Raw genomic sequence first — 14,764 nt, 5'->3', positions numbered from 1 at the left:
CAGGGTGGAAAGATCCAGGGAGAAAGGTCCTAAATTACTCATGCCTCCCTCTAGTCTTCCGTGTCCTCGGCTAGAGAAAGGGAAAACTTTAAATGTCATTTTCTCAGAGCACCGTTGGTACCCAAATGTGTTGAGCAAGGCCGGTTCCGCTCCGGTGCTGACACCCACGTGGAGGCTTGTGGAGGTGAGGCCTGTGGGTCCCTTTGGTACAAATACTTTGCCAGAGCAGAAGCCAGGGGTCTCATAGGCACGCCTGGGGCATTTTAGGTTGTTTATATAGTGAAAAGTGTTGGGGCCCATTCAGATAAACAGATCAGTGCTTTCCTTGATTATTTAATTGTGGTTTATACAAATTTAGTGGTTTCAGGTTGCAGTCCCTGGAAACCATACCTCTGCACTCTACGTTTCTTAACTAAAAGCATAAATAAGATTCTCCCCCCCCCCTTTGATTTTCATCATATTTTTGCAAAATCCCTCCAGTCTCTTGAAGGTGGAAACGGAGCGAGAGCCTTTAATTAAATCCAGGTTAGGGTTTACATGTACAAAATAGGTTAACGCTTGACAGTTCTGTCAGCCAAAGGGAGTGCTCCTAAGACGCTAGGGCTCTGGGGCTAGCTTACCCAGACAGGTAAGAGAGGAGCGCAAAGTGTTTGCCGAGCATGCGCAAATGGTCAAGTGTCTGGTGTTGATCCCAAACATGCCGCCCACGCCCTCCCCCAAAAGAGGGATTCGATACCCAAGGAAGAGGGCCCATGGAGGATCTGTGAAGCTATCCAGTCAGTTGTCCACACGAGAAAATGGGGGTGCAGAGGATTAAAAGACAGTGCACGCTCCAATTTCTCCTGTTTGTTGAAGTCGTGATGAGTGAAGCAAAGAAAGGTATTAACAGAAAATAGTCAATTTGACTGCAGAGACAAATGAAAATACTCGAGGTTGTTAATAACGTTCTATATTCAAGAGTATGACTAATCAAACAGGAGCTATAGGCTGGGCCTGGGTTACCAGGTGGTGACCCAGGAGGAGGCAAAAAGATGGAAAACCCAAGGCCTGGCCGAGTACAAAGCAAATTCAAGGCCAGTCTGGGCAAACTAGCAAGGCTCTTGTCTTCAAAGGTTTGAAACAAAGAGGAATTGGCTATGAATTCAGCCCCGCCAGAATCCCGGGGGTTTGGTGCTCCCAGGGGTTTGGTGCTCCCAGGGGATTCCGTGCTCCCTCTAGATCCAGAGTCCATTTTTCTTTTTGATAACACTCCATTTCTTTAAACCTGTATTTTTTTTCTTGCTGAACCATTGAAGTCTACTGTCTAAACTAAAAATCAGAGTAGAAATTAAGACAGTCTCACACTCCAACTACGCTGTGATAGGCGGCCACCTGCTGAGTTCTGAAGTCCAGACGTGATCCTGATCGCCAAGGCCATGGTCCCTTCTAACAGTCTCTAAGGCAATCCTCTACTTATCTTAAACACTTGTCGGAATCTGGAATCGTCTTTTTCTTGTTCCTGCAAAATCTAACTCTATTCTTATTAGTCGTACGTAAATCTCTCTGAATTAGGTCACCTTTGTCCCACATGTCTAAATTATCAGAGGATCGAGATGTCCAGTGTCCTCAGGTATGACGCAAAGTTGTAGCAGATTCTCCGTCTTTAGTTGGATATCCGTCTGTTCATTGAATGGACCAGTGCCGCACTCGGTGTGCAAGGAGAAGGCGCGTCTTACCTCTTGAGAGGCTGAACAGTGGGTGCCAGCATTCTGTGAGGTTACAGAGAGTGTATTGTACATGCACAGAGTGTGTCTGCCACCTCCACAGAGAGACCTCTTGCAGAAATTATTGAACCAACTCTTCTTTTTTATTAAATTTTCATTTAGTTTACATACCAACCACAGTTTCCCTTCCTTCCCCCTCTCCCATCCCCTCCCCTTCACCTCCCATCTTCCTACTTTCCTCATCCATTCAGAAAGGGGCAGGCCTCCCATGGGCACGGCACATAAAAAATAACAATAAATAATACATAAAGCATGACACCTCAAGTTGATGCAGGACCAAGCTCCCCTTGTATCAAGGCTGGGCGAAGTAACCCAGCATGGGGAAACAGGTTCCCAAAAACCAGCTAAGCAAGCCAGGGACAGATCCTGATCTCGCTGCTAGGAGCCTCAGACCAAGCTACACAACTGTCACACACATGCAGAGGGCCTAGGTTGCTCCCACGCAGGCTCCCTAAGTCCAGAGTCCTTGAGCAACCACGAGCTCAGGTCAGCCGTCTCTTCACTCGAACCAACTCTTTTTTAAAATATTTATTTATTATGTATACAATATTCTGTCAGTATGCCTGCAGGCCAGAAGAGGGCACCAGACCCCATTACAGATGGTTGTGAGCCACCATGTGGTTGCTGGGAATTGAATTCAGGACCTTTGGGAGAGCAGGCAATGCTCTTAACCTCTGAGCCATCTCTCCAGCCCCTTGAACCAACTCTTAAGGTTGCCAGAAATCACCCTGAAGAAGATAGGGACAAGAGCATATGCCAGTGTGTGGTGAGTGCCGGGAACGGTACAGACCGAGACTGGCTTATCACCATCAGCACTGGCTCAGTCTGAAAATGACTCAGGCCTGGCAGGACTGGGAAATGCTTGTCTTCCACGGACTGCTAGACGCTAATAAAAATTTTGAACATGGAACACTAAAGTGCAAAGTAAGATTGAGGACGCTTCACCCAAATTATTAGAGAAATTACTTTTGAAACTTTAAAGAGTTTGAGGGAACCGAACGAAAAGGGTTAAAGCCCTATGGAATCAAAACTTATATGAAAATTCATGAATCTGGGTTCTGCATGTATGGATGCAAGGCAAATGGAGAAGAGGCCTCGCCTCCACTCCCGCTCCTTGATGGTCCCTAGCACCGCTAACCATCCTAAGGGCCACACAGCCTAGGAGACCCATGCCATCCAGCACATCTTAAAACGTGTGCAATTTGAAGCTGAGTTTGCACTGGAAGCCAATCTAAACTTTGCAGCGGTTCCTCTAATGCAATAGCTCTCTGATAATAAGAGACTTAAGTATTCAAATACGACTTGGTGGGTAACATTTACACAGAGAGGCTTAATACATAGTAACCGGCAATCCGATTGATCATGAAAGCTAGGCTTACTTGATTTTTAAGAACCTTCTCTTCCGTACTTTAATTGTGCTTTCTAATTTAGATCATAGAGATGAATAGCAAGTTGAGAAGCAGGCAAGAAATTGTGAATGGACTGAGCATATTTTTGGAAGAAAATGGTATGTCTTTAAAATTTAAGAACCTGTTATTTCTTCCTCTTTTCATCTTTTCTTTTTCGTTTTTTGAGATAGGGTTTCTCTGTGATATCTCTGACAGTCCTGGAACTCACTCTGTAGACCCGACTGGCCTCGAACTCGCAGAGATCCACCTGCCTCTGCCTCCCTGAGTTCTGGGATTAAAGGCGTGCGCCACCACCGCAGGGCTGTTTCTCTCCTTAGCCTGTGTCTTCCAGTGGAAGGTTCATAACAAGGTATTTTTCTACATTCTCAAAATCTTGGCACGCACTAAACTCATTGAGTAGGTGCTGAAAACTTCGTCAGCTCTGGATTTGTTTCCTCTCAGATTCTATTCTCTGGTCTTCCTCTCACCATGTCCATATCTGACAGTTGCTGTTTATTTACATGGTCCTGCTTCTACCGCTAGGCTTTCCTTTATGCTCACTTCCTATTATTGTTGAACAGAGTACGATATGTTGTGCTATGATCTATCGGTATCATTTTCACAGTTTCACATTAATATTGTTAATTTGCACAATATATTATTATGACCATACCTTGGGAGGCAGTATGTATAAAAACATACCCATATAACATCATAAAATGTATATTACAGCCGGGCGGTGGTGGCACACGCCTTTAATCCCAGCACTCGGGAGGCAGAGGCAGGCGGATCTCTGTGAGTTTGAGGCCAGCCTGGTCTAGAAGAGCTAGTTCCAGGACAGGAACCAAAAGCTACGGAGAAACTCTGTCTCGAAAAAAAAAATAATATATATATATAACACAATGTATTGTAATGTGTTAATATTTTATGCTTAAAATCACCTTCAATGGGAGATTTTTCAGTCTCTAAAATTACATCTCATACTTTATTCCAGATGTGATTAAGGGTGTGGCCCAGAGCTAGAGTGTAACAAGTCTTTCTCTGTCCTGCCAACCAGCTCCCAAATAATGACATGGGACTTCTCAATAACCATGAGAGCTCGGCCTTAGCTTGGGCCTGTTTCTAACTAGCTCCTATCACTTAAATTAACAATTTCTATTCATGTGTGTGTTGCCATGTGGCTCATGGCTTCTACCTCTCCCCTGGCATGTCCTGCTTCCTCTGTGTCAGGCTGGAGACTCCCCCTTTCTTCTTCCCCATGCTCTCTCTGTCTAGAAGTCCCGCCTACCCCTCCTGCTTAGCTACTGGCCATTTAGCTTTTGATTAAACCGGTCACAGTGACACATCTTTGTAGAGTGCAATCAAATGTCCTGCAACAGTCGAGTGCTTACCTCGTATATGCTCGGCTCTGGTTTGATTGATGCTCAGCAGTGAGCAGTGATGTTGATGGCTTCAAACGTCAACAAAGGTTTATACGTTTCCTCTAATCATCATTCATATTTTAAGAATTTAAAGACCATATTTAGTCATCCTCCGGACCAAGAAGTACCAATTGAAATTTAGGGAATTTAGAATAAAATATAAAATATTATTAGGTTAGTGCTCGTTCAGTTAACATTAAGATTTAACATTTGAGTACTGAGTTCTGGTCAATTGAACGAGGAAAATGAATGAAAGAGAAACTTTGAAGGAAAAGCTAGCTTGAATACTGTTTTGTTAAAAACAATATGCAATCAGTGGACAAATAAAATGATGTTTAACCTGGTACCATAGTCAAGGATGGTGTTTCACATCCTTCATCTTAGCACTTAAAAAGACAGAGGCAGGCAAGTATCTGTGAGTTTGAGGCCAGCCTGGTCTACATAGTAAGTTCCTGGACAGCCTTGGCTGCTTAGAGAGACTTTTTCTCAAAAAGCAAGCAAACAAAACAAAACAGTAATGTAGTTGGAAATACTCAGGTTCAATAACAAAGGAAAGAAAAGACAACAAAATACAGAAAAACGAAAAGTGAAAATCTGGGTGGGGGATATGAACTGTAAAAAAGTCGAGGGCGGAGGGACCACTTCCGGTCAGATTCCCAGGATGCATTTCACATTCTGCACTGGTTCATAGTCCTGGTGTCGGATCCTCCCCACTCGATCGGGATTTCCTGGTTCCTTTTTGTGTTCTCTAGCATTTCCGTAACGCTTGCGTGCGCTCACAAGCGCTTCTCATTCACTGAGTGTTTGCGTTAAAGCCACTAAGTCTACGACTCACCATCTCTGGGTGGCTTTATCTCTGCCTCTCGCTTGGCCGAGACCCAGCGGAAGGCAGTCTGCAGATGTGCCTATGTTTGTGTGAGCCTCTGCTTCCTCTCTTCTTCTGTGCGTCCCTAGACCCTCCTGCCCTGCGGGGCAACAGTCACGGGAAACAAGATTCAAGGTTCATTTGGAATCAAATGTGAGTGGACTCGGAGGCCAAGCCAAGGCTTCCCGCTTCCTGAGCAGGGAGGTGAGAGGGTTGGAAGCGTGAATGAATTAGGCTAGGATGCGGGGGTCTGCTAAAGCTCCATTTGTGTGCTCCCCAGTCACCTAGTGCTGTTCTATCCTCTCGATACAGAAGAAGAAACCTCTTTAGAAGACCTGGAAGAAGAGTCTGACGTTTTTGAGGTATGAACACATTTCTAAACTGAAAGTCTATTAAAGATTGGAAGCACCTAAAGCACCTCTCCATTTGCTCCTCTGACATCGGCCAGGAGCACGTGCTGACTTTAGGGGGGGACACTGACTCCATCCCCACCAGTAGCACGTGCTGACTTTAGGGGGGACACTGGCTCCATACCTGCCAGGAGGACGTGCTGACTTTAGGGGGGACATGGGCTCCATTTAACAAGAATGTTAAGATTCTGTCATACCTGGATAAAAAGATGCATGGAGTTTATCTCAGTTTGTCTTGATTCCGATATTCGTCTAAAGTGTAACATGTCTGTGTTTTGTTTTCCTCCTCTGTGCCTTTGCTTATGCATTCTGTTTTCATTTATACTTTCTCCTGCATTCCAGACAGTTCTAGATATTTCCAGACCTTGTTTGTTTTCTTCTGACTTGCAGCCATACTTCCCTTTCCCTTACTTTGGTACTAAGGTTAAGGGTTAAAGTAGAACATATTAGACAGTTGTAATCTCTGTTGATACAAATACTACTAAGACAACTTTCATCATAAGGAGAAAACCAAGTGAGTGTGTAGGACATTTGAATTTTTCAAGGAATTGGATTGCCAGCTCACTGTCTAACGCCTGAGTTTTAGACAAGTTGCGGTGGGCTATTGCTTCTTACAGGAGTCTTTACAGAACGCTGTTTACATCCTTCCGTCTGCCTCTGACTGACCCTCACACTGTGTGTCTCTCTTCTCCAAAGGAAGAAGAAACAGAAGGTCTCAGTGAAGATGGTCCCAAAGAAGCACACGAAAAGTCAGTGAGATGCATACTGTTCTGCCAAATTTATAGCTTTCATAGACAGATAATGCCGTAGGTCCTGGCATTCCCGAGTCAGGAATCGCCTGGTGCAAGGCTGTGGGTCTCAGAGGTTCACGCTCAGCTTTGGGGTTCACGCTCAGCTTTGGGGTTCACACTCAGCATTATTCAACTAGCTGTGCTAGAGATAATATTCCCTTCACAACGTGTAAAGGCCACGTGAGACGGAACGCAGAGACTGGAGGAGCGCGCAGGGAATGCGTGGTGGCTGTGAGTTCCCAGCTTCTTCTTCTGTGCTCTTTTTCAAGGGAAATTGCACTGTTTCCCAGTACAATTCGTTTTCAGATGCAGAATTTGTCATTGTGCACCTATGCGTAATATAAACTTAGTTTTGGGGAAATCACTGGCGTAGTGTTTCAGAATCATATTTCAGCTTCCTAGTGAGATACAAGACCATTCATGATGCATTACAGTTGACCCTAAGTCAGTGGGAGAGACCCATATGTGGTGAAAAGTGTGTATATATTCTGTGAAATTGAATTTACAATAGGATATTTCCGTGTGGTTATAATCATCAAGTAAAATAGAAAAACATTTTAAAGGTTTATGTCCGGGCGGTGGTGGTGCACACCTTTAATCCCAGCACTCGGGAGGCAGAGGCAGGCGGATCTCTGTGAGTTCGAGAGCAGCCTGGTCTACAGAGCGAGTTCCAGGACAGGCATCAAACAGGCATCAAAGCCACAGAGAAACCCTGTCTCGAAAAACCAAAAAAAAAAAAAAAAGGTTTATGTCACGCAATTTCAAACATTTGATTGATCTCTCTACCTTTTTCTTCTCAAATTCTTCTCATATAAGTCTGCTTTTGAAACATGGTCCCTCGGCTCTCAGTGACATATATCATTCTCCTAAAACTGATCTGAAGGCGGTCACTATAACATTGACATGGAGGGGTAGTTTTTCTTCATTTCATGTCCTTGGGCAAATAAATGCTTATTTAAAACTCAGAAATAAATGGAAATGAAAAGGGGAGAAGGGATTGATGCTCTCGGATGATTCAGGGTAAGGAGAAGGGACTGATGCTCTCAGATGATTCAGGGTAAGGAGAAGGGACTGATGCTTTCAGATGATTCAGGGTAAGGAGAAGGGACTGATGCTCTCGGATGATTCAGGGTAAGGAGAAGGGACTGATGCTCTCGGATGATTCAGGGTAAGGAGAAGGGACTGATGCTCTCGGATGATTCAGGGTAAGGAGAAGGGACTGATGCTCTCGGATGATTCAGGGTAAGGAGAAGGGACTGATGCTCTCAGATGATTCAGGATAATGTGACAGCTGAATATTCACGAGATAATTGGACACAGCTGAGAACTGAAAACTGAGCCATCCCACAGATACTTCCCCAACTCTCCCCGTCTTGTCTAATACACACTTTCTCTACGTTTAATTTTGTGTGTTGCTCACGTTTTTCAACTGGTGCCTTTATTTAATGTAGGTATGTACACTTTTAGCTCCGATGTATCTGTGAACATACAATTGCCATTACACAATCCCTCACCTCCACTGAGGAAGGGGGAGCCATCTTAACATACATGTCATGTCCCTGCTAACATTCTGAGTTCTTCATTTAAAAGCACCTTGCCACTTTCCCGTCTGAGTTCTAGTTTCTTCTAATCTCAACCCATGGGAAAACTTCCCTAACATAATTTCTTCCAATCTGGCCGACTTCTTGACCATATCGCCAACATTGTTAGTGAGGAATCTTTATCAGAGGAAAATCTAATGTAATTGCTCTCCCCAACAATACTTATTTGTAACGGTGGATTTTCTTACTGTCTAAAGCTGTCTGCTGTCTGCATTTTCAACCTCAATTCCAACATGCTTTTCCTCCTGTCCTCGAACCTTGGCACGCTACTTGCTCTCAGTTTTCTAGCATAAACCTTTGTTTTATGTCTCTCAGTCAAATATGTTGTCGCTGGATGGGAGCGGACAGTCTGGGGGCTGTTGAGTATGGATCCAGGCCTCCAGATTAGCTTTGGACCCTGCCTCCCAGTTCACTCTGTCGAGGCTAGTAAGGGAAGCGTCAGTTTTGCCCTTCCTTAGAAATTAAAATACCATCTGGGGCAGGGTGAACAAGGGAGAACTCCTGCCTCCTGATCAGAGGAATTGGATGTGAAGTCTCCCTTTGGTCCCAGGTGGAGACATGAGGAGCTGGTCAGCTCCAAAGGTTAATCCCGCTACACGTATGTAGACAGACAGCACTAATTGAACCGTGGATTATAAAAAAAGAAAGGACAGCCAGGCGGTGGTGGCGCACGCCTTTAATCTCAGCACTCGGGAGGCAGAGGCAGGCGGATCTCTGTGAGTTCGAGGCCAGCCTGGTCTACAAGAGCTAGTTCCAGGACAGGCTTCAAAGCTACAGAGAAACCCTGTCTCAAAAAAAAAAAAAAGGAGGGCACTTTGGGAAGCAGGGATACTGGGAGAATTGTAGGAGGGAAGTGGGAGTGGATATGAGCATATTTCATTGTATACATGTATGAAATCTTCAAGAATAAAGAAATATTAAGACTAGAACGTTACATATTATTGGCTCATTCCTTAAGAGTTAATCCAGCTGGGCCTGTCAATCACCTGTCCAGGAGACCGCCCCTTAGGAAAGCAGATTCACCTGAAAACACGCTCAAGGGAAGGAATAGCCATCCCAGTAATGGGAGTTACCCTTGCCTAAAATGCTCAGCCATGCGGCTGCTGGGAGCGTGTCTGCTCCGTTCCCCGCCGAGCCTGCCTGTTTCCTAGGGTCTTTTCCTTTCGGATACCGGCAAAAAAAAAATCTATGCTGCCTTTCCCTGGCTCCCTGGGCTTCCTCGCTACGTTTCCGAAGCTCTCTACCCTCTGTCCAGCTCTTGCCGACTTCAGCCCTACAAAGTGCAGCTCTCTCAGACCCAAACTCAAAACGCCCTGGTCTCCCTTTCTCTCTTCCGTCTCCTTCCTGATGTACAGCGTACAGGCCTTGTTTTTCTCTCAGATTTTAATAAAAATGTCCCTGTGCTCCCTAGTCTCTTTCTCCTTTATTTTAATAATTAGAATAAGAACCTGGCAGGGAACCCGAGTTTCCCTGGCAACATACTGTCGTGGATTTTCCCCTACCCAGTTTTGCTTGCCCAAAACCAACCAGCAGATTTTCACTCCTGTGCGCTCAGAAGTACTATTAATTCTTGGAAATTCCGAAGGCCCCTCTGGACAAACTATACACCTTCTTAGCATTTTATCATCCGCGTTGCCTAATTTAATTTTGCATTTTATTACATATTACATATTGTTTCTCTGAGCATATTTATTACCCTGTCACTTGTTTCTACTGTATAAAATATATAGATATGAAGTTATGGCAATATTTATTTAATGTAATGAATATGTACAAATTACTTTTGTGTGCTTTCTTGCTCTCTAAGTGTTGATGCCCCAAAGGGAAATGACAACTATGGGTTTTTCCCTTATGCCCAATACACACCTTGGCATATTCAAGTGGCTAAATAATATTTTCCTTATCTGTTTGTTTGGCTCAGAAATATTTACTGGGGCTTGCATTGTGTTCCAGGAACCATTATATATTTTGGCAAATGTAACTCAAAGCCCACCACAAGGTCCTGGCCTTCATAGGTCTTTTTTTTTTTAATTTTTTTATTGATAAAAGGAGAATAAAGAAAAGAAAAAAAAACAAATTTCCACCTCCTCCCACCAGCCTCCCATTACCCTCCCCCTCCTCCCACTCTTCTCTCCCTCCTCCCACTCTTCTCCCCCTCCTCCCACTCTTCTCCCCCTCCTCCCACTCTTCTCCCCCTCCTCCCACTCTTCTCCCCCTCCTCCCACCCCTCTCCCCTTCCCCCCAATCCTCTCCCCCTCCCTTTCCAGTCCAAAGAGCTGTCAGGGTTCCCTGCCCTGTGGTAAGTCCTAGGTCCTCCCCCCTCCATCCATATCTAGGAAGGTGAGCATCCAGACTGGCTAGGCTCCCACCAAGCCAGCACATTGCGTAGGATCAAAACCGCGTGCCATTGTCCTTGGCGTCTCATCAGCCCTCATTGTTCGCCATGTTCCGAGAGTCCAGTTTTATCCCATGCTTTTTTTGGTAACAGTCCAGCTGGCCTTGGTGAGCTCCCAGTAGATCATCTCCACTGTCTCAGTGGGTGGGTGCACTCCTCGTGGTCCCGACATCTTTGCTCATGTTCTCACTCCTTCTGCTCCTCATTGGGACCTTGGGAGCTCAGTCCAGTGCTCCAGTGTGGGTCTCTGTCTCTATCTCCATCCATCGCCAGATGCAAGTTCTAGGATGATATGCAATATATTCGTCAGTATTGCTCTAGGATGGGGTCATTTCAGGTTCCCTATCCACAGCTGCCCAGGGAACTAACTGGGGACCTCAGCTTGGGCACCTGGGAGCCACTCTAGGGTCAAGTCTCCTGCCCACCCTAAATGGGTCCCTTAACTAAGACTTGTGGTTCCGTGCTCCCCTATCCAACCTTCCTTTATCTCGATCCTCCTGTTTCCCCAAGTTGAATGAATATATTAATTAGCTAACTAGTACAAATTGCCTCCACCCTCGGGTGTATGCATTCACAAAGCAATTTGTTCTCTTTTCATGATATCACTGGCTTAAAATACTTAAAATGGAAATCTGAATTACGACTATTCTAAATGTCATCTGAACTAATGCTACTTTCCATTTTTTTTTCTAGTGTAAGAACATCTCATAAAGTGTCCCTCAGGAGTATCACATCGATGACTGATGAAGAGGTCAGGATTAATTTAACTAAGTAATGTAATGTGTCAAACTTCAGGAAGTTGGTAACAGAAAGCCTAAAAAGTTAGTCATCATTGTTTTAAAGTTCTATAAGTTTTGCTACTGATGTGAGATTTTTCATGATTTCCTCACCTCCGTGTGTGCAGCGATATTTCTGAATATTATTTTATGTGTCACAACGAGAACAGCCCCTCCTGCATCTCTCCATCACTCTTTGCGTGTACAATTATATACGTATACAGACAGGCTGAATGCTGGGAGAAAGAAGGGCAGGGTCAGAGAGAAGCCATGGAGCCGCCAGCCGAGATAGAGGTGCTGAAACTTTGCTGGTAGGCCACGACCTTGTGGTGATGCACAGATGAATAGGTATGGGTTAAATTAAGATGTAAAAATTAGCCAGTAAGAAGCTAGAGCTAATGGGCCAAGCAGTGGTTTAAATAATACAGTTTCTATGTGATTGTTTCAGGGCTAAGCGGCCAGGAACCAGCAAGCCGCCCCCTCCTTGCAACAAACCTACAGCTGATTTATGTCCTCCCTGCCTAGATTTTTACTTACTTTTTGATTAACTCAAAGCAGTCACTACTCACAGATCTTAATATATTTATTTACAGTTCTGGTGATTGACTTCAGGCCTTGTGCGTGCTGGGGAAGCATTTTGTCACCAAACAATACCTCCGCCCCTTATCTATAGGGTACACCTACACATACACAAACACTGTTTACAAACTTTATATAAATACAATCATTTTTCTGCAGTTATTTTCATTGTATGATGACTTGTAGGTATATTTATCTTTGGAGGGTTTGTCAAGACATCCTGAGTTGACAGGCTGGGATACAGTCTACTATATCAGCTCACCTGCTGGCATCCAGGCCCTGCCTTGGCCACCTCTGAAGACAAAACAAAACAACAACAACAACAACAACAAAACACTTAGAGGTCTCTTCCATCAGTGTCTCTAAGATTTACTTGTTATCTTCTTTTCATGTTCTACTGGCTTTTAAATTTGTTAGAGAACCGAGAGAGTGGAGGTGACCACGTTCAGGTAACCACAGTAGAGATGGAGTCATTAGTGGAAAACAGCACAAAGACCAGGGCTTTTGTAAAGACGGGGAGTAAGCAGTGGCCACTAGGAAAGGTCAGTATGGCCCTGTGTAGTCGGCTCCAGAGGTCTGCAAAGGGTAAAGAGGTGCTTGACCTTCACTGTTTTCGGGGTAATGTTAACACTTTCAGGAAGTGAATTAGTGGGGAATCTTTATAACCACACATGTCTCATTTTCTCCTGTATACAGCTAGCTAGTTCTTGGCTGTCCTCATCACGCCTTCCCTGAACTTCCACACCTCCTAGCCTCTTCCACCATGCTTTGTGTCTATCCCACGGATGCGATGTTTTCAGTCGTCATAGTTTTTAGTGTTTGGAAAGGGTATCTGATACCGAGTGCTGAGCTGCGAGTCCTCCCTGCTCACGTCACACTTTCTAGCTGTGCACGAACACAGGCATGCCCTATCCCTCAGTTTCTTCTTCTTTCACTCCGTCTGGCACTAAAGTAGGTGGCACTTAGGGTTATCACCTCTGTTTTGCGTGGTATTATGAAAATGCTGGGTGTGTTTTGATGCTGTTGTTAGATGCCTATAAGTTTAGAACTGTATCTTGTAAATGTAAATGTCTTATGCAATAATATCCCTTAGTAATAATAGCAATAATATTCTAGACGCAAGATTTGTCTCTAAATGGACCTACTTAATTTGATATTAACGTTAGAGGAGGCTGCTTGTTTATTTCCTGGCTGCCTAGAAACCAAAATCATCACACAGAAACTGTAATTAAATCACTGCTGGGCCCATTTGCTCCAGCTTCTTGTTGGCTAACTCTTACATATTAATTTAACCCATCTCTATTAATCTGTGTGTCACCATGAGGTCATGGCCTCCTGGCAAAGCTTCAGCACATCTGTCTCTGCTAGTGGCTCCATGGCTTCTCTCTGGCTCTGCCTCCTTTCTCCCAGCATTCCATTTAGTTCCCTCCCCTCCCTGCCAAGCTCTGCTCCCCTACAGCTCTGTTACAGGCCCAAAGCAGTTCCTTTACTAACCATACATGGCAATCAGAGCATACAGAGGGAAATCCCACATCATATTAATATACCTGGACAAAATTTGTGTTTTATTATATTTGGGGGTGTCCCATTTAGCCCTTAATCTATCCTCATGTTTATGTATACAAAGGAATTTTTACTCTTATCATTACACAATCTTTTAATTAGAAAATGTAGTTATATCTGATTTGGTTTTGTCCATGGCATTATATTCATGCTCCCCCTTTCTTTTGCTTTCTGTTACCTGGGTCTTTCTGTATGTGTATATGTCCGTTTTCTTCTCTAATTTGATTGGTGTACACTTGTCTGTGTGTGTATGTGTCTGTGTCTCTTGTGCTGGTGGAGGAAGGATTTTATGTGGTCCTCTAGTTTGAAAGTTATACTCAAATTTTATTTTGAGTTTTTTCCCACCTAGTGTCCATGCATCTTTAGATACCTACTAGGGTATAGACATCTTGATATCACAGAGTATAGAGCTGAAAATGCATATTCGGGAAATACGTAAAGTAAGCCTTGAATTTCAGTAAGTTCTTTACAGAGCAGGTTAAAAGAAATGCGTGTGGGACATATTAGAAACAAAGCCTAGAGAAAGGTGGGAAATTTTGGAAGAGAAGGAGACTTTAATGCGACAAGATAGAAATGGGATCCAGCAGTTAGGGGCCGATCCGGGATGATAGAGTCTGGCATCGCTTTCTATCCGGGACCAGCTTCCTGCCAGCCTTAGCATTTTGTAACTGCAGAAGCATGGAAGCCCTGCCGCACACGTACTCTGGGGAAGCCAGGTTGGAGCTCATTTTCCCATTTTCCCCACAGTGGCCCAGCTCCTTTTAGTGTGCAGGCAACCTTGGTTTGCTGCGTCTGCCTTTATTGCTTAGCAAACAGCACCCGTTCTACAAATTGAGTTCATGCAGCAACCTCGCATTGGTCAAAGTCGCCTTTTTCTAACCGCTTATTGGCTTTTTTAACTCCAAGGCGGTCAAATTGGCCATCGCGTCATTCTAAATAGATTCCGATATACTGCAAATGACACATGGTACACCTGAAAGTCTAGAATGTTCTTGAAACTGTATTTAGTGTGCTATTTGCGTTACTGGGGAAGTGTGAAGCCAAATCCACAAATCTCTGAGCTGTGCTTATTTTTTTTTTAACTACCCCCAGCTATAACCACCGGTATTCCTGTCAACCAGGCCCTGATTTAGTTGCAGTGGTGCCCAGGTACAAGGAAGGAAGCCACAGTGACCGAATACAATACCGTGGTTTGTCCTTTAGAAGGAAATG

General features: G+C 44.3%; 1 protein-coding gene across 1 annotated transcript in view; it reads left to right on the top strand.

The window, feature by feature from the left end:
• LOC142840043 (uncharacterized) overlaps positions 1-14,764 on the top strand; it is a 70,687-nt gene that overhangs the window by 96 nt on the left and 55,827 nt on the right. The window contains exons 2-5 of the mRNA XM_075956526.1: positions 3,195-3,270; positions 5,750-5,799; positions 6,544-6,596; positions 11,328-11,385. Of these exons, the coding sequence (XP_075812641.1) occupies positions 3,195-3,270; positions 5,750-5,799; positions 6,544-6,596; positions 11,328-11,385 (237 nt within the window). The remainder of the gene's footprint in view (positions 1-3,194; positions 3,271-5,749; positions 5,800-6,543; positions 6,597-11,327; positions 11,386-14,764) is intronic.

Source organism: Microtus pennsylvanicus, chromosome 22 (genome assembly GCF_037038515.1).
Source record: "Microtus pennsylvanicus isolate mMicPen1 chromosome 22, mMicPen1.hap1, whole genome shotgun sequence".
Classification (NCBI taxonomy): Eukaryota; Metazoa; Chordata; class Mammalia; order Rodentia; family Cricetidae; genus Microtus; species Microtus pennsylvanicus.
This window is presented reverse-complemented; position numbering and strand designations above follow the sequence as displayed.